Genomic DNA, 20,618 nt, shown 5'->3' with positions numbered 1-20,618 from the left:
TGATTACCTCCCAATACATTTTAAGACATAGGTAGGTATATTACGGTTATTAAATAAAATAAAATAAAAAATAAAATAAAATAAATGGCCAGTACCTTTCGCTAACTAAGTGTTCATCGCTGAATGATAGCCACCGAGATCTTTGACGTTTATTTTTAAACCCATTAAAGGTTTTCTACGAAATATTATTTTGATGTCACTCAGTGGAGCAGCAATGTAAAACCAAACCAATGTCAAAGGAGAGAAGTTATTCATTCAGTATTGAACACTGAGATAGCGAATCACCCTGTTGAAGGTGGAGTGGGTTTATTAAAAAAAACTCCTCGTTTATGTATTTACAGATCTCATGAAAGTCTTCTATCAGCGCACTCACCGGCTGTATCCACGATGGATCTCGGACCACCTAATCAGGTAAGGAAATCTTAACTTTAGCATTATTAGAAGTTTCAATACTTCAATAAAGGTTAAGTTCAACGCACAGTCACTTTCAATATTCTGAATCATACTTAATTTACGAGTATAATAGCCGATCGTATCGCAATACTTAGCGGTATCTTTGTAACCGGTGTATGAGTCATGGTTAGCACACGTTTTTGAAAAATAGGTCTACCGAAATGTACCTCAACTTTTTTTAGGACAATTATTATTCTTGTCTGTTATAGTTTTTTATCTGCAATTTTTTGCTACACAAAAATTCAATATACCGACATATCTCGTCATCATGATTAACCAATCGCCGACCCACTACTGAGCACGGGTCTCCCAATGCGGATTGACAGTCTTCACACACCTTTAAGAACATTATGGAGAACTCTCAGGTATGCAGGTTTCCTCACGATGTTTTCCTTCACCGTTCCGTTTGTTCATAAAAAAATTATTACGGGAAGTCAATTTGTATTATCTCCCTCTCTCTTATCTCTTCTTTGGCATAAATTTTTGTTTTTAATCACACCTCAGCAATGCGGTTTTTTATCCAAAGGTTTATTCGGACCCAAGAAGTCAAAAACCATCGCTATGTCTAAGTGAAATCTGTCCATTCAGCTTGTTCTATGTAGCGATCTCTTTCACCTATACTAATAGTATAGAGGCATAATAAATAACTAACTTTAGTTTGCATTTTTGAGGTAATCAGCGAAACTAATGATCCGACTCTGAAAATTTTTTCACAGTTGCTATAGTACGCGACAGGTCGACGTAGCAATCGAGGTGAGCACACCCGCACAGCTCCTGTGCTAACTCGATGTCGGATAGCGCGGGTGACGTGCGGATGTGCGGGGCGTTCCTCCGCGTGACTCCGATTGCCATCTCGACCTGTCGCGAACCATACATTATCCACAATTGCTATATGTTATAATTTATACAACTCTAGCAAACTTGCGTGCAGAAGCTAAAACAACATAAATTTGTTAATTTCAGGTGGAAATTCGCGCATTACACTCATCGGTATTGGGCAGGCCCCACTGCTTCGCTCTAAGCGCAGAAAACCGCGCACCGCGTTATTTTGCGTGTGCGTCGCGGAAGGAGCGCGATCGATGGATCTACAGGTATGTCATATTTGCCTAACTCTAAGGCTGAGATCTATGACTTTGACTTTGATTTAAGACACTCTTTAAACGAGACAGCGTTATACGCCTGGCATAAATCTGTCTCGTTTTAACTGAAACTTAAGTCTTACGCAAAGTCAAGGTGCGCTCTATTTTCAACCTAACTCTCAATAGCCAACGGTCACGGACAGAGGACTGAAATGCAAAAGGTCTCAACCGTAACGCATTGCTGAGTAGGTTCTTGCGATGCGGGAGGGGTGCGATAACCTGACGGCAGAGCTGAGTGATTTGTCAACTTGTGACAACTGTAACCCTCCCGCACCGCTACACTACCGCAGGAGCCTAATCAGTTATGCACTTTACCTATAGTTTCAACTTCCAAGCCTACCCTTTGCATTTTTTCGTACCTACTCTAAACACAAGTTTTTTGCTAAAGAAGAAAGGGCATGTCTAATTTTCTTAATAAAATAGTTCAAAAAGGTAGGGCTTTTCAAAAAGCCTAAGACAGAAGAAAAACTGGCACAGAAGGATTCCGGCTGGGAGGTCATCAAATCCTGGAAATTCTCCAGAAAATCAAAAATAGTTTTGCAGTTTGAATAATCATACCTAATAAATCTTGGGTTGTGAAAGAAAAATTTTGATCTATGAATAAATGAATATTGTTCCTTTGTGATAGGTATAAAAAATTGCGTAGATGAAATAACGCGTAGGTAGGAACCTACTCAGTTATGCCTTTAGTCATGCAGTTAAGTAAATTAATTAATTGTGTTATTTTTATTTTAAGTTTAAGACAAGCGGCGCGGCCGGACGAGATCCGCACGCGACGCTGCGAGCGGACGGTCAAGTTGTGGCTGCTGGAAGCTAAGGCCATCCCGCCCAAGAAACGATACTATTGCGAAATCCTCCTCGACGATACTTTGTATGCGAGGTGAGTAAATATACACCAAAAAATCCATACTTATAATGTTGTAAATGCGAAAGTGTGTCTATCTGTCTGTCTATCTGTTTGTCTGTCTGCTACGCTTTCACGGCTCAACCGCTGAACCGATTTTAATGAAATTTTTTACAGACTTAGGATACATTCCGGGGAAGTATAATATAGGCTAATTTTTATCCCAGAAAAACAAACAGTTCCCGGGGGATTCCTAAAGACTCATCTGCTTGACCGATTTGTATGAAAGGTACCAAGGTAGCTTGCGTCCCTGTCATTGACATAGGCAACTTTATATCCCGGAAAATCAAACAGTTCCCACGGGATCTTTAAAAACCTAAATCCACGCGAACGACGTCGCGGGCATCCTCTAGTCAATCCATATTTGGGGAATGCCCAGTCGACAAAGGGGTTTTGGCCAAAGTATGTCCATCAGTGAAATTGTAGGTAGGTATTAGGATTGAAAACATAGATAAAGAAACAAGCACTATCTTATACATATAACATTGACGATCTTTTGCAAAGCGTGTATAAAATAATTCAAGTTGTAATAAAATAAACATAGGTGTAGTTTTATAGAAATGATTTAAAAATACAAGCATCTGCCTATCGAATACGAATAAAAGTGGCAAGCAATTAAATATCATTTGCTTAAACGAGGATGGAATATATCGTGTGGTAATCTGCATGGCTGTGAGTTGGTTATTTTGATTGTCGTGACCCAATTTATCCGAAATAAACGTATACTTCCGTAGTTTATTGTTTGACTGACTTACAGGAAAATTAAGCAGGATTCGTAAATAAACTTGATTATGTAACTGGCAGTAGGGTAACTAGTAACGTGGCCAATTAGCACTCGTTTACATAATTATCTCAAATTATGCATCAGCGTGAACTCCACCTTGGTCTATTAAGAGGTGAAATAATAAAATCAATGCCAAAACCTTCAAAAACATTCAAACATTTCCCCTTAGTTTTTCTGTAATGTATGTACTCATAGAAGTGATGATTTTAAACGTAGATAATTTTATGAACTCTCATTTTCTGGGATAAAAAGTAGCCCATGTGTTAAGTCAGAGTATAACTATCTCAATTCCCAGCCAAATCCGTCCAGTAGCTTTTGCGTGAAAGAGTAATAAACACATACACACACACACACACACGCACACATGCACACACGCATATAAACTTTCGCCTTTGTAATATTAGTGTGATAAAAGAAATGATTACCACCAGGTCGTCGTCGAAGCTGAAGTCGGAGCTGTGCTTCTGGGGCGAGGTGTACGAGTTCGGCGGCCTGCCTGCCGTGCGCGCCATACATGTCAACGTCTACCGAGAACCAGAGAGGCGAGCGCGCAAGCGGGACAAACACGCCCTAGTTGGTAAGATGACCTACGAGTATTTACATTCTCCTGTCCGTTGTTCTGCTCTGTTGTGGTGTCGACAAACTGCGGCTCGATTGCGGTAGAATGACAGCTACAATGTCACCATCGCAATCGTCTACGATTGGTTGATGCTCGGTTACTATTGGCTACAATGTATTGTTGCAGCAAGAATACCATAAATTCAGCCAATCACAACTATTGCGATAGTGATTGTTTGCCCGCAATCGAGCTACTAAAGTCTGTCTCGAGGCTGAGCCTCCTTGGCCTCGAGAGTTCTTGGGCATCCTGGATTATTTATTTCAGCCCTTTCCAAAATGGGCTGAGGCCGCGCCTGAATTCGACATCAAACTTGAAGCATCTGGAGTCATCTCTACGTTGGTGCTAGGTATAAGGTTTGGTGATTGGGGTGTCATATACGGTGGGTTGGGTAGCGTATCCGATGGTTGGGGTTTCGTGTCCGAATAAGAATAAGAAACGTTTTGATTACGTATCACACACCATACTGTTAGATAAGTTGGAGCAAAATGGCATCAGAGGACCAGCTCTTAACTGGATGGAGTCTTACTTAAAAGATCGTAAGCAATGCGTAGAGATCAATTCTATCGACGAGAAGGCTACCATAATTGCCCACCAATCTAACTTCAAATTTAATAGATTCGGTGTTCCACAAGGAAGCGTCCTTGGACCATTGTTATTTTTAATTTATATTAATGACCTGCCTAGCGTGACAAAAAATGACTGTTATTTATTCGCTGATGACATATCAATAATCGTGACATGTAATAATAAAAATGAAATCCATATATATGAAAATGACATTAATAATGAAATTAATACGGTGGTAAATTGGCTACAGGATAATAATCTTAAAGTTAATATACAAAAAACCTCATTTATGCAATTTAGTTTAAGTGACCGTTCTAATAACTACAACCTTAATATAAATTATACAAATACCCAAATAGAAGAAGCCCTGCATGTTAAATTTTTAGGAGTACTTCTAGATAAAAATCTAAAATGGAAAGAGCACATCGAAATGGTATGCCAAAAAATTCATAGATATGTTTATGTGTTATATAGATTACGGAAAACGGCCTTTCTAAATACAGTCCTGGCAGCCTATCATGGCTATGTCGCATCAGTACTTCGATATGGCCTCATCTTGTGGGGAAACTCTAGCGAGGCTGACAGAGCTTTCATAGCCCAAAAAAGATGTATAAGAGCTATGACAGGAGCTTTTTATTTGGATTCGTGTCAACCACTATTTAAAAAATTACGTATTCTCCCACTTCCGTGCATGTACATCTATGAAATCTGTATTTTTGTCAAACAACATAATGATCTATTTATAAAAGCAAGAGATATTTATCCGAGAAATACAAGAAACGGCGACAGATTGGTCATTGCACAAAGGTTTTTTAATGCATCTTACGGAAAATGCAGCTATGTCATGTGCATAAAAATATTTAATAAGCTCCCTCCCGGCTTACGGATATTACCCCTCCAACAATTTAAAAAGAATCTTTTTACATGGCTAATAGATAAATGTTTTTACTCGATTAATGAAATGTTGGCACATTAGATTAGACTATTTAATTATAATTATAATTGACTTGTAAAATAATTATTCCTATAATTAGACTAAAAATATTGACATCAAATGATAATATATACTGTTTAAAGTTGGTTAAAGTAGGTACATATTAAACATAATTTTGAAGTTATTAATGTTGAATGAATTATAATAATAATAATTAGAATATTATATATTTATAATGGTATGGCAAGATTGTATTCATGACTATGTTATTGTATTATTGCATACCGAAAGGTAGAATTTGGAGCACCTAACAATAATAGTTTTAAGATCTGTAAACTAACCCAAATTCGCAATAAAGATTATTGAATATTGAATTGAATATTGAAAACGTTTATTTTGCTAGAATAACTTACATTGATTAGGTGAAATCGCATATTCTGCCAAGCATAGCGTGCAAAATTTATTGAATTTAGTCCAGCATCTCATCAGAAAATGAATGAATGAATGAATGAATATACTTTTATTGTACACCACAAAATTAGTACAGAAAAACACATACAAAGCTCAACAAAATATAGGTACAATTTGGCGGCCTTATCGCTACCTAGCGATCTCTTCCAGGCAACCAAAATGGTCCAAAGGATATAGCTATAGATATTTTATATAAAATTTAATATATATAAAATTATTAATAATATTATGTATTATTTGCATCATTTACAATTTGTCATTAGTCAATCGCAATCTCATATCGGGCCAAGCATGGCGTGCAACCCAGCATCTCATCTTACCTTCTTAAAACATTATGTCATCATGCAAAAATTATTAATTATTCTATGCATTATTAATTAGAATTTGTCATCCTTTGTCGTCCATTTCTCATTCGTCGCGTAGGAGCTCACGGGGCAGCGACCAGCGTACACGAGTCTCTCTCTTTCTGGCCTCTATGGAACTTTATGTTAAAAAACGACCGAACATAGATGGCGCTGTAAACTTTTACTTTGCTTGGTCAACCGTGCTTGGTTACACAATAACTATTCCGAATCGTCTAGATCCTTCTGAAGCTATTTGTCGTTAGATGTAATTAATTAATTTTTGGACAAAGGTACGTTATGTTTTTATGTACCTTTTATATGATTATTAAATATTAAATTGTATCATCACAACTAGAGGTGTAAAAGTAACGAAAACGAGCGTACCCGTATGCATTCGTTACTATAACAATTAGTACTCGTTACTATCGTATCGTTACTCGTTACTTTTGATACCACGTAAGATGAACGAATCGAGTCGTATTGCGTACGACAGTATGATGTCGCGGCGTCCGCGTCGCAACATTCGTAATTTGTAGAAAACATACTTCGGTCTAAATTACATACAAAGCTGCGTAAGGTGCAATTTCTCACTTTTCCGTATTTTGGACCAGACGTGTGTTTAAGTTATTCTCAATTTAGTTTGATTTAATAAGTGTAGAACTACACTGAACTGTTGACGGAATCTACTAAAATATTTAAAAAAATTACCTTGAGCTTGAGCTTATGTTAAATATCTATACTAATAAATAAAATTGGAGTGTCTGTCTGTAATTTCGAAATAACTACCTCATATTAAGCTCATATGATTATTTGAACGATACCTTAACAGAATCACTCGTTTTTAAAATTTAACAATAAACTAAACAAACATCGGTCTTTGTAACGTACGTTTTTAAATTCACCGAGAGAGCGCGCCTGCGCGTAAAACATACGGTCAACAAACATTTCAATGCACGCATCTACGGTACTTGCGTGAACCGAAACGGTATAGGAACGGCCATACGTGATATGACGCAAAATGCGAGTAACGAGATGCATTTGTGAGTATCGTTTCGTTACTCGGTACTAGATGGCGCACCTGTAACGAATACATACGGTTCGCTACAGTTCTAATCACAACCAACTACACCAATATTACAGACCTAATTTATGTTAAAAAACGACCGAACATAGATGGCGCTGTAAACTTTTACGTTGCTTGGTCAACCGTGCTTGGTTACTCAATAACTATTCCGAATCGTCTAGAATCTTCCTAAGTTTCGCCCATTTGACACACCAAGATTAATTAATTTTTGGAAAAAGGTACGTTATGTTTTTATGTACCTTTTATATGGTTATTAAATTGTATCATCACAATCAAACCAACTACACCAATATTACAAAGCGCGGTTTGTAACTTTGGAAGTAATAGACTACAGGCCCATGTTTAAAAATGGGTGGGTCATATGAACCACCAGGTGACGTATACAGGACGATATAAGAGCATAAAATAATAAGTTTCAGCACTATGCCGTCACTTGTAAGCTGTCCAACAGAGTGCTGGTGAGAATTGAAAAGTGCAGGTAGAGTGAGTACATTTTGGTCATATATTTTTGTACGGCATTTTTACCATCGATAGATCCATGAAAAATAATAAGAAAGCGCGCAGTGCCGTAAAAAAATGGTGCGCCACAAAGTCAGTAAATGTTTTGATTTTCTGACAATTTCCGGGGTAAATTTGGTCATTTAATTCTGTACGGCACTAGTTTCATACTGTTTCAATACAGCCTCTAATCCATTATTCCGCAACGCCGTACAAAAATCATGCGACAAGGGGAAAAAATTGAGGGTAGCAACCCCCTCTCTTTCCGTGGTCCGGGGGGTGATTTGAAACAACATAAAATTAATTTATTTTGAAAGTGTTTTATGCATAGATAATATTTTTTTACATGCCGTACATTTTCGTTGGTCCAAAGGTTTGTAGGGGATGTGGATATTATATACACACCCGTTCACTTCAGTTAGACGGCATAGTGATTTTATCATATTATCAATTGTTCTCTTCAAAAATATGTTAATGCCGTACAGTATCAGATGGCCATAAAGTACTACACCCTTAAAATGGTAGCGTCATTTTCATCAGCCTAAAAGATATGGTCTGCATTAAAATGTACGGCATAATTTTTTCCTAATTTATTTATCTTAATACTATTTAAAACAAGGGAAAAGCGTAGAAAATTGCTATATTTTATTAATCTATGAATATTTAAACTTTTGCAATAATTTGAAAAATTTCAGTTTTTGTATTTATCTATAATTTTTTTTAGAACAGTTTCTTTTGAACGGCAATACTATATAACAATAGTATTTTACACTATCATGTTAAAAAAAAAGTTGCCGTACAGAGTCAAATGATTTTACAGCTTTAAAAATTAAGTATACCATGAAATTAAGATAATTATTGATACACATTCAAATGAACACTAATTTTTTTACGGCATTATTTTTAATAGTACTTTTGAGTGCTAGATAATGTTTTGGAACCAAAGCCGTACTTTGTCAAATCACCCCCCGGACCACGGGAAAAAATTGAGGGTAGCAACCCCCTCTGGGTTGCTACCCTCAATTTTTTCCCCTTGTCGCATGATTTTTGTACGGCGTTGCGGAATAATGGATTAGAGGCTGTATTGAAACAGTATGAAACTAGTGCCGTACAGAATTAAATGACCAAATTTACCCCGGAAATTGTCAGAAAATCAAAACATTTACTGACTTTGTGGCGCACCATTTTTTTACGGCACTGCGCGCTTTCTTATTATTTTTCATGGATCTATCGATGGTAAAAATGCCGTACAAAAATATATGACCAAAATGTACTCACTCTACCTGCACTTTTCAATTCTCACCAGCACTCTGTTGGACAGCTTACAAGTGACGGCATAGTGCTGAATCTTATTATTTTATGCTCTTATATCGTCCTGTATACGTCACCTGGTGGTTCATATGACCCACCCATTTTTAAACATGGGCCTGTAGTCTATAATATACGGAGTACAGACCTAATTATCCGATTCTTGTAACTTATTTAAGATAAGATAAGATAATCTTATTTAAAGTTATGAAGTTGAAAGCTAATAGATATAAAAATCCATTTTATATCGCTATCAATGTAACTACGCGGCTTTGTGTTATTACTGGCTTAAAGCTCTTTTCAGACTACGCTATACTATTGTGATATAACGTTATAGTATAGCAAATAAGGACCTAATGCTACTTGAATTATATGATATAATAATATATCGTACAGTGAAGTGTGAATGTGTCCATAATAATATTATGGTGCGCGACATTGTTGTGCTATGAACTATATGCTATTATATTATAGCGTAGCGTAGCGTGAAAAGAGCTTTAGGTACCCACTTAGGCTGAGATCTATAGAGTGCACTTTGAATTTGCTCAGATTTAAGACACTGTTAAAACGAGACAGCGTTATACCGCTGGCATATATCTGTCTCGTTTTAACTAAAACTTAAGTGTAAGCAAAGTCAAAGTGCCCCATCTCCACGGACGAGAGAATCGCCGCGATAATCTCGCCGTGCGCGTGTGATAAAATTCGTGTGTGGAGATTTGGCCATAGAGTTTTTATCGAATTTTATCACAACACGACACTATAATATATAGTGTATTGTCTACGAGAGAATTGTGGCTATAGCCACAATTCTCTCGTCTGTGGAAATGGCCACCTATATTTTTAATACATTAATATAATAAATACAGAGTAGTCCAAGTGTCTTGGTGTTCGTATTTTCAAAATTCGGCGTTCGGCAGGTACAGTACGTATCCCGGTCGACGACGTGTCGTCGCGCTACCTCAACGAGCGCTGGTACCCGGTGAGCGAGGGCGACAAGCCGCAGTCGCCGGGCCGCGCGCCCGCGCCGCTGCCCGCGCTGCGCATCAAGTGCCGCTACCAGTGCGTGGACGTGCTGCCGCTCGACCACTACGCGCGCTTCCTCGACTACCTCAAGAAGAACTACCGCCGCCTCTGCGAGTACCTCGAGCCCGTCATAGGTATTATTCCGAGAGAATCCCGCATTCACAGCTACCAATATCCATATCCATACTAATTATCAATTTATTTACCATTATGAATGCGAAAGTGTGTCTGTCTGCTAGCTTTTCACGGCCCAACAGTTTAACCAATTTTAATAAAATTTGGTAGGTATAGACCTAGCTTACTTCCCGGAGAAGAACGTAGGCTACTTTTTATCCCGGAAAATCCCAAGGGATTTATAAAGGCCCATCCGCCGTTTAATTGATTTATATGAAATTTGGTATATAGGTAGCTTGAATCCCGAAAATTGACATAGGCAACTTTTTATCCCGGAAAATCAAAGAGTTCCCACGGGATTTAAAAAACTAAATCCACGCGGTTGAAGTCGCGAACATTATCTAATTCCGATATCCCCTAGCCTTAAATCAATCTTGATCTCTTTCTCTCTCAATAGGAGTGAAGGCGAAGGAAGACATCGGCTGCGCGCTGGTGCTGTGCATGGCGGGCGCGGGGCTGGCGCCGCGCTACCTGGCCGACGTGGTGGCGCTGGACGTGCGGCGCACGGGCGACCACTCGCTCACCTTCCGCGGCAACTCGCTCGCCACCAAGAGCATGGAGGCCTACCTCAAGCTGGTCGGGGATCAGTATCTGCAGGTTGGTCGCTGGACTCGCGGTTGCCAAAAACGTTGTTAAACTCCAGAGTGCCAAAGATTGATCATACCATTCATTTTTTAAGTGAAGTCAACTACTAACGCTTGTGCGTGTGTGACAACGACGCATACGTGAAAAGCGATACCAACATGAGCATGCTGCTCATGTTGGTATCGCTGCTGCTGGTTGAATGATGACCCGTGACCAAGCTGTAAAGAAGTTGTTGGCTGTTGAATGAAGCCGTTCTTTCCTTGCTCGTTTTTTAGTAATGTAATTTTTATAATATTAGTGTGATACCGTTCTGGATGCCCGATGTAACGTTGAATTTTACTCAGGACACTCTCGGGGAGGCAGTGGCCGCGGCGGCGGGATCGGGCGCGACGGACTGCGAGGTCGATCCGCTGCGAGCCGGCAGTGGCGCGGCGCTGCGGCGCCAGCAGTCCGCCTTGCGCGACACCGTGACGCTGGCGTGGCGCGCCATCGCTGCCTCTGCTCCGAGGTTCCCTCCTCCACTGAGAGACTGTTTCGCCACGTTCCGCGAGAGGTGAGTACTTATTCGGAACACTGTGTATAACCAAATCTACACCATCGGCAGCTGAGACTTAAGACACTGTTAAAACCAGACTGCGTTGTACCGCTGGCATAAATCTGTCTCGTTTTAACTGAAACTTGAGTCTAAGCAAAGGGCGATCTATAGATTTCAACCTAAGACAGTGCGCCATGGGCTGCACTTCCACACATTATATTCATTATCAGTATCATTTTCATATCGTTCTCAGCTATCGAAAGAAAATACAGTACAGTCAATAAAACAATTTACAAATATTCATAATTTAGTATCATCCACAAAGAACTATACATTTTATAGTCCTTCGAACGGGATGACATTGCACTAACTAAAGTTTTCGCTTGGCGAAGGAGAAGGATGCGCAAAATTACTGAGTCTTTTAGAGAATTAGCGTATCGATACGGCACTCGCAATTTATGACACAGTCCATTATAATTTGGTCAGATTTTTCACCATTCCAACAACTACCTATAATGACAATCGGGGTATGAGCCTCGGGGCACGTCACCCGTGCTATCCCGCACCGGGTTAGCGTGGAGGCTGTACGGGTGTGCAGGGCGTCCCCACCCCAATTGCCATGTTGACCTGTCGCAAACGATACATGCCTCCATGTCTTACTGCCATGGTGGCTATCACTACAAAAGCCTTATAATTTAAGATAAGCTTTTTTTCAGGTTAACATCAATGGGTCGAGAAGATATATCAGATAACCTGATCAGTGCATCCATCTTTCTCCGTTTTCTATGTCCCGCAATTCTCTCTCCAAGTCTTTTTGGAATAATTCACGGTGAGTAGCAACATTGTTAAAATTTAGCACTTTTACAAATCTTACCGCGCATTGTAGGTACAATATCCATCGTGAAGGACCTCTTTAACTTAGCTGGAATTACGAGTAAACTTATCCGATCTTAAAACAAGGAGATTAATTCAATTACTATTTTGTTGGCGATTTCATATCTCTAACCCAAGTTTGTTATAGATTTCAGTTTATGGTTAGACCAGATATAGAATGGAACTCTTTACTAGCATTATTTGCTATGAGTATAATAGTTTCATGGTACATAATTTATAGTTACCTATATATAACATCCAGTAAACTATATAAAAATAATTATTCTTAATTTTACTGTCAGCAACAAATAAAATGGCCATTTCAACATTCATATGTCTTAGTTCTTGCTGCCCGAGCAACTGCAGTTTATTTAGAGGACTATCATACGAGACCTTTTTCTCATAAACCATGTTCAATACAAAACCGACAGCAAACGAAATACGTTCCTATGGAAGCCATAAGCCTAAACTTAAAACTTGTGAGTTTAAATTTTGATAACTCTAGCTTCGGCTAGCTAGATATGGCACAAAAAGCCTAGTTATCCACACGTATCCCTATTAAAACCTACCTATGACACTGCTTGTATAATAATAAATGTTTGAATTGAACTACAGAATACCCCAACGAGCGCGCGGCGCGCAACTTGACGCTCGTGGCGAAGACGTTGCAGACGCTGGCCAACTTCACACGCTTCCAGGGCAAGGAGGCCTTCATGGAGTTCCTCAACGACTTCCTCGAGCAGGAGGCGCCCAACATGAAGGCCTTCCTTAGAGCCATCTCCGTGAGTTGTTATCTCAAGTTATCTCTCAATCTTAAAATGTAAGCTGGCCAACTTCACGCGCTTCCAGGGCAAGGAGGCCTTCATGGAGTTCCTCAACGACTTCCTCGAGCAGGAGGCGCCCAACATGAAGGCCTTCCTTAGAGCCATCTCCGTGAGTTGTTATCTCAAGTTATCTCTCAATCTGTAAAATGTAAGCTGGCCAACTTCACGCGCTTCCAGGGCAAGGAGGCCTTCATGGAGTTCCTCAACGACTTCCTCGAGCAGGAGGCGCCCAACATGAAGGCCTTCCTTAGAGCCATCTCCGTGAGTTGTTATCTCAAGTTATCTCTCAATCTTAAAATGTAAGCTGGCCAACTTCACGCGCTTCCAGGGCAAGGAGGCTTCCTCAACGACTTCCTTGACAGGAGGCGCCTAACATAAAGGCCTTCCTCAGAGCCATCTCTGTGAGTTGTTACCTGAAATTATCTCTCAATCTGTAAAATGTAAGCTGGCCAACTTCACGCGCTACCAAGGCAAAAAGAACTTCATAGAGTTTCTCAATGAAATCCTCAAGATGGAGGCCCACCCAAGAAGGCCTTTCTCAAAGCTATATCTGTGAGTTATTACCTCAAGCTATCTCAACTGTCTTGTAAATCCAATTGTTTCTACAAAAACAAAATCATTTCAGACGCGACCACAGGACCAGCAACATCAACAGTTGGTCCAGTCGCAACAGCAACTAGATGGCAGCAAGCGCAACTCCTCCGCATCGCAAGGCTCCACGGCGGGGTCGGAGGGCTCTAGGAACGAGGCAGCCGTGGAAGCGGACCCGGAGTGGGCGCCGCACGTCGACCTCGGCAAGCAGCTGGCCACGCTGCACGGCCTGTTGGCCGACAGCCTGCCCAAGCTGCCAGCGGGGAAAATACAGGTGTGTGTCTTTTTATCTGATGGCATTAATAGCCCTTGACAGTAATATTCCGTGTTAGTACTATACAACACACCTAGTTTCTCTTTTTACCAAAGGTTGCACGGTTGCTCTGAGCAGTAAGGCCATTAGTCCATCTGCATCGCCGGTGACTTGGGTTGCCATAAATCATTAGTAAACAAGCCTTGGCCACGAAAATTTTTTTTTTCTGTAGCTTGGACTATAAACCTCCCACCCATTTAAAAAATAATAATGTTACAACACCGTCATTTTGAAAACTTTTTCATTTTTAGGAGTTGGACCCACTGTCTGAAATTTTGGAGGATTTAAGCAAAAGACTGATGAGTAACGACAATGGACCACCTGCACCAATGGGTGAAAATATCTTCAGGTAAATAATAGTAAAGTAACTTTTACCATTTGAATCATTGATTATAGCATAATAGGTACTTATAGATGATAAACACAAACAAAATGACGTGCCTCAAGTGGTCAGATCTAACTTTGTCTTATTTGAAACTAGAGGATGCCTACGGCTTTGCCCGCGTGGAGTTCGGTTTTTTGAAATCCCATAGGAACTCTTTGATTTCCTGGGATAAAAAGTAGCCTATATCCTTCCCCGGGATGTATCCCAAGTCTGTACCAAATTTCATTAAAATCGGTTCAGCGGTTGGGCCGTGAAAAAGTAGCAGACAGACGGACACATTTTCGCATTTATAATAAACAATTGTTTTTCTTTTATTTTTCGGACCGCTTTTGAAGCACTTATTACAAATCTTGTGGATACTTATATTACTTACTTTAAACGGTAACTAAGTGACTTCATTTTTGTTTTAAGATTTAACGATCCAACGTGCAACACGCCGGCTAAACCGAACGTAGAGGTTCCAGTGAATGGTCCAATTAATAATAACTTTGCGCACAGTTCACCCATCATGAACAAACACGGGGTTCAATTCAACATCAGTCCATCGAAGTCCAACGCTGAGGAATCTAAGTACAAAGGGTCGTATGCGACTGTTTCTAAATCGCCCAGCTTTAATTTACGCTCAGCGACGCTTCCGAGAAACGGATACGGGTCGAGCCCAGTCAATCAGAACGTTAACCCAGACAGATATAGCTCTCAGTACAACAATCAGGAACATTGTGTTAATCTAAAGGTCGTACAGATCGGTTTCGGCTCTGATCAGTATCCCAAAGGCATCAGCAACGGTATGAACGAAAGCTTAGAGAGAAGGTTCCAGGAGAGATACAAACCTAATAACTTTAACCAGCAACAAACTCATTATCACAATTCAAATTATAACAGCACCGAAAGATCTCCGAGCAGCGATAGCATCAACCATAACTATTGCGCTAACGATTTGCAGAACATCATAAAAGAAACTTCAACGCTAGACGAATTGTCAGATCTCTTGAAGTATGCCGATGATTCTGATATAGTCGATGAAAAGATCATGAATAAGAAAAATATGTCACAGTCGAAATCCAATAACAATAACGTTATTAATGGAAACAAACATTCTTACACAAACAACGGCTCAAATGTGTCCATCAGTGGGTTGTCGAATGTCGCGAGCTCCGGATACCAAAGCATCGCAACGTACAGCCAAAGTTCTAGTCCCATCGAAAATACCACTCATCACCATCAGCCCTACGAGAACGGCGGGCAACCCATGAGCCGCTACTCGCAGCTAAACTACCAAAAACAGAGAGAGAAGCAGTATTACGATAGCAAAAACGAGAAATTTTATCCAAAGAGTCCAGTGCAACAAAAAATTGAGTACGATATTCAGAAATATGGGATCCAAAACTTCACAACCGCCGACAACGTTCAAAGCAACACAAACGCCAATACAAAAGTAGCTCCATTAGTGTTCACAAACCCTGTCTACAATATGGAGGATAATAATCGACAGTCGCAGGAAATCAAGAAAACCAATGAAAACAGAAACTCTAAGCGATGTCCGTGTAGCTCTTCCAGTTCATCCATCGATGAGGAGGGTCTGAGCACAGACAACGTGGAGACGAACTCCGAAGAGGGTTCTACGAATTTCAACAACGACAGTAGAAATTATGACCAACAGAATCGCAACGCGGCCCACCGAAAACTCACCAGAGATAACTGTAATTACGAAGACATGTACCAGCGGAGTAACAACCAAAACCACTCCCCTAGGATTAGAGACGACGAATCTTCCAGTAATTCGCCAAGTTTAAGAAAAAGTAGCAAAACGAGAATGCCCAGAACGAATCCCATGCTCTCTTACTCGACCAATCAAAATCAACTGAACTTGAAACATTTCGGACAAAGAGGCGAGTCGTTATACGAAAGCAAACCTCATCATATCTCAACGGACTCCGGCTATCCGATGAGCAGATCTGACTCCAACGTGGAGGAAGTGAACAAAGAGATGTACCGGTTACAAATCTCGCGGAGTCAAAAGGCCCTGTACAATATGGAGAACTTGAAAAATTCGCCTGAAAAATTTTCGACGGAAAGCTCGATTCCGGAGAAGAATTATCCTTTGGACAGGACGTATTCGGGAGCGAAAATATCCAGTAGTAGACTTAATGAAGATTTGGAAAGGCATCAGGAGTATTATGGAGTTCGAGAGAAGAGGGATTCTCCTTCACGTGTGTTCAGCCGGGAGTCTCACTCTAGTGAAGCGAGTGAACGGGCGCCGGTGAGGAGTGAGAGGGAGATTCCTGCCAGAGACAAGTTGCAGCGACGGCTTAGCTTGGAGTCTGCGCGAGAGCTGACCGAGAGCTCGGATGAAGTGGACGACACGCTGTACAGCACAACTGGCAGACGACGCACCAAGCATCACAGAACCATTGAACAGGTAAACATTTTTTGTTGAATCTTTTTTGAAGGACGTGTGACTAGATGTGACCCCGGTCGGTAACTGGACTTCGGTTTTTTTTTACTTTTTCGTTTCCTTCGTACTTCTAAAAAGCACGTCAAGCTATGGCTGTCTGTCCGTTTGTCGTGTCTGTCAAGGAAACCTATAGGATACTTCCCGTTGACCTAGAATCATGTTTGGCAGGTAGGTAGGTCTTATAGGACAAGTTAAGGAAAAATCTGAAAACCGTGAATTTGTGGTTACATCACAAAAAAATCTGTGGTCATGAAAATATTAATTTACTAAAAATAGAATGCGCAGTCCGTTATTAACTTACAGTGTTTTACAAAAAAGTGTTAGGTACACCTTGTATGATGGTACAGAACCCTTTGTGTGTGAGCCCGACTCGCACTTGACCGGTTTTTTTTAGTTTGTGTTTAAAATTGCTTTATTGATAAACCTATTGTCTATTACTTTTCAGTATGAACGTGAAATAGAGAGGCTAAAATGTTCCGTGGAACTCCTTCGAGGGCGTCTGGGTCCCACTGATTCTGGCCAAGATCACACAGATGCGAAAATGAAGGCTATCATATCCAGGTATAGTAAAGGCGTTTTTATATACATATGTATATCCGATGATCGGAACTCTTTCATTTCTGAGACAAAATTCTCCTGGATGTAAACTATCTCTGTACCAAATTTCGTCAAAATTGGACACACATTTTAAGATTTATAATATTAGTGTGGATTTTTACTTGTAGTATTATGCATTGTATTTATATGTAGAGGTTTCCTGAAAAAAAATTGGCTGAATTAGCTTAATACAAACAGGATATATGTATATAATAGTGTGCTACAACTGAGCATTTCAGTAGATCGGAACTCTTTGATTTTCCGGGACAAAGATTAGCCTATGTCCTTGGAATACAAGCTATCTCTGTATCCGTCAAAATCGGTTAAATAAATGGACCAAAAAAGCTAGCAAACAGGCAGACACACTTTAGCATTTATAATAGTTATTAGTATGAGATTGTGACATTAATAGAGTAAAAACTTAACTCTTTACAGATTAATATGCGTAGAGGAAGAGTTAAGGCGAGAACAGCGCAAGATGGCCGCCGCGCTATCGCACAAACAGCGAGTGATCGAGGCGCAAGAGCACCGCATCGCAGCACTAGACGAGGCCAACACGCGTTTGCTGTCTGCGCTTGTGCACTTGCAGCAGCGGGCGCCCCTCCCCGCGCCCGCGCACCCCGCACCCCACAACCCCTCCCACTCCCCCCACTCGCAACACTCGCACCAAGAGCTGCAGATATGAAAGTGATAGATATACTTCCAGGGGTAACCTGTTTGGTATAACATAGAAGCGTACGTGTATAAAACTAGTGCGGATAGGTCACTGACGCTTTAAAAGTGCGAACGTAATATACGCAATACGCATCCCATGCATATGTAAGAGAAAGATATACTTTCAGAGATAACCTGTTTCGTGTTTGTTAAAAAATACATAGTGAGCCTACGTATATGAAATTTAGGTGAGGTCATTAAGTGTGAACATATTATACGCATCCGAGCAGATGAAAGAGAAAGAAATATGCTTTCAGAGATAATAATATATTTGGTAGAACACCATACTCCAGTGTCTTACGTATCCAAATTCCACGTGCTCGTACGAAGCGATTCACTTCCTCGTTTCTTAGAACATGGAATGCCGTTCCGCTTTCCGTCTTCGCCGCTAACTACAACAATATTGGGATTGGCAATACAATATTGAGTTCTTCAAAAGCAGAGTGAATAGGTATTTTCTAGGCAAGCGCGCTCCACCTTAGGTTTCGTCATCAGTTTGGAATGACAGCAATACAAGACATGTCTATTTAGTTTTTAAAAAAACGTTCAGTGCGCCTTCGTAAATTATCCAAACGTCGTGAGTGCCCACCAAAAATCTCGCTCGTTATGATTTTCAATACGAGTATGCTTGAGATAGAGAAACGTTGAGTGTTGTGAGGATATTGTACGATAGTAAGTTTCCATGACTGCCAACTTCCATCAGCCCCAAATTTCAATATAAGCTAAAGGCATAATGGATTATAACTGAGGAGGTTCTCGCGGTAGTGGAGCGGTGCGGGACGGGTATGATGTGATGACGTGGCGCTCAGTGATTCGTCAATTTGTGACAACTGTCACCCTCCCGCACCGCTCCACTACCGCAGGAGCCTACGCAGTTATGCGCTACCTATAGCATCTTTGTTATTTCTTCTCAGACATATTTTTCTAAACTTCATATTTCGCTTTATCGTAGTGCAGAGTTGATAATCTAATTCCTTTAGAATTGGCTGTTCATTGCCCCTTTCACATATATAAACATTAAACACTACAAAAATTTATATCTTAAAAACATGACTTATTGAATATTTTTTCATGTATAAATTAAACTTTGGTAATAAATTTTTGCACAAACTTATTTATGTATACGTCTTTAATCGACGTGGCATTAGCTACTTGCATTTTAAACTGTTTTTTATTATTAAATTTACTTGATAAGCTTATAATTTTGCGTATTTTGCAATAAATAAATTGTTATAATATGTAATTGAGCTTTTATCACAACGGTTTACTCTGCCATTATGTATTTTTGTTAATAATTATGTTGTTTCTTTAGTTTTAATGTAAAATGCTTTAACTGACATTAACATTTCGTTCTATATCAGTATTTCGTATGATTAATTCTGGTTTAGTATTTTCACAAGTGACAATGATTGTTTTGTTTATTTTTTGTAACAATGATACCAAAGACGTTGAATATCCCTTAAATAAATAATATGATGTATATACTAGTCAAGATTCAAGACAGATTTTTGGATATTTTCTTGTGAAAAAGACAATAAGTAACACGAGTAGGTCTCTTTATCACTTGGCAACTAGTAATTTTTGCTGACTCGGCGGTATGTGCTTACAAGCTTCATCAGAAATCTTGACTAGTATTTACACTGGTATTTGACTAGAGTTGTAGTGGGATATTAGCACCCCCTGTTTTAAGCTCTAGCGTTATATTTTAAAGTGTTATAGATTTTATAATAATGTAAGACTTGTATAATAATATTTTAGCAAATATGCCTATTTGTAGGGAACCGATATCGCAAAGAGAAATATTTTTAATACCTTTGAGTATTATAGTGTGAACGTAGAATAAAAGTAAAATTATACCTAATACCACCATGATTGAATAATTTTTGGGCATTTCCGAAATGCTTTGAACAAATTCGACATTCGTTTTGTATGAAATTAATTTCATGTATTGCAATTTATATTCGATTCGACAACTTAGTTGTTTTTCAGTGAAAAATTATTTTTAGCCATAACATTGTAAAATACCTGAATAGGTATATTATTATAATATACTTATCACATTAAATTATGGATTACGTATTAAAGACTTTTATTTCATCCTTTCCTAAAAAGGAAGCTATTTCAAATCGCAGACAGTGCATCTATCTATATAATACTATTATATTATTCTGTGCTATGGTCGCAGCTGCACGGTCGGTGATGCCAGTAGGTAGTGAGGTACAGTCAAAGGCCGTAAGTCGTTTAGCACTTTAATGATCATATTCGCGTGGCACAGTTATGCACATGCGTTAGGTGTGTGGCGACTTTTTTTATGAACATATAGAAATAAGTGTGACAGATTCTGATGCAATACTTTCACGGAATTGCTACTCGAATTCTGAGGCCGACCGTACATTACAACATTACTGATAAATGATGATAAATAATTCCATAAACATATGTCA

At 39.6% G+C, this 20,618-nt stretch overlaps 1 protein-coding gene across 18 annotated transcripts in view; it reads left to right on the top strand.

The window, feature by feature from the left end:
- Positions 1-20,253, top strand: part of LOC123864117 (ras GTPase-activating protein raskol) — a 214,596-nt gene extending 194,343 nt beyond the window's left edge. For 17 of the 18 annotated variants that reach the window (XM_045904345.1, XM_045904340.1, XM_045904357.1 and 14 more), the window contains 14 exons: positions 342-411; positions 1,417-1,544; positions 2,329-2,472; positions 3,712-3,857; positions 10,023-10,262; positions 10,700-10,899; positions 11,232-11,440; positions 12,139-12,251; positions 12,911-13,077; positions 13,745-13,984; positions 14,275-14,372; positions 14,820-16,827; positions 17,309-17,424; positions 17,896-20,253. In XM_045904345.1, the coding sequence (XP_045760301.1) occupies positions 342-411; positions 1,417-1,544; positions 2,329-2,472; positions 3,712-3,857; positions 10,023-10,262; positions 10,700-10,899; positions 11,232-11,440; positions 12,139-12,251; positions 12,911-13,077; positions 13,745-13,984; positions 14,275-14,372; positions 14,820-16,827; positions 17,309-17,424; positions 17,896-18,145 (4,129 nt within the window). In that variant the 3' untranslated portion in view covers positions 18,146-20,253. The remainder of the gene's footprint in view (positions 1-341; positions 412-1,416; positions 1,545-2,328; positions 2,473-3,711; positions 3,858-10,022; positions 10,263-10,699; positions 10,900-11,231; positions 11,441-12,138; positions 12,252-12,910; positions 13,078-13,744; positions 13,985-14,274; positions 14,373-14,819; positions 16,828-17,308; positions 17,425-17,895) is intronic. The other variant, XM_045904339.1, reaches the window with a different exon arrangement.
- Positions 20,254-20,618: the final 365 nt, after the last annotated feature.

This window comes from Maniola jurtina, chromosome 4 (genome assembly GCF_905333055.1).
Source record: "Maniola jurtina chromosome 4, ilManJurt1.1, whole genome shotgun sequence".
In the NCBI taxonomy this organism is placed as follows: domain Eukaryota; kingdom Metazoa; phylum Arthropoda; class Insecta; order Lepidoptera; family Nymphalidae; genus Maniola; species Maniola jurtina.
The sequence above is the reverse complement of the archived record's forward strand: the minus strand, read 5'-3'. Positions and strand labels throughout refer to the sequence as shown.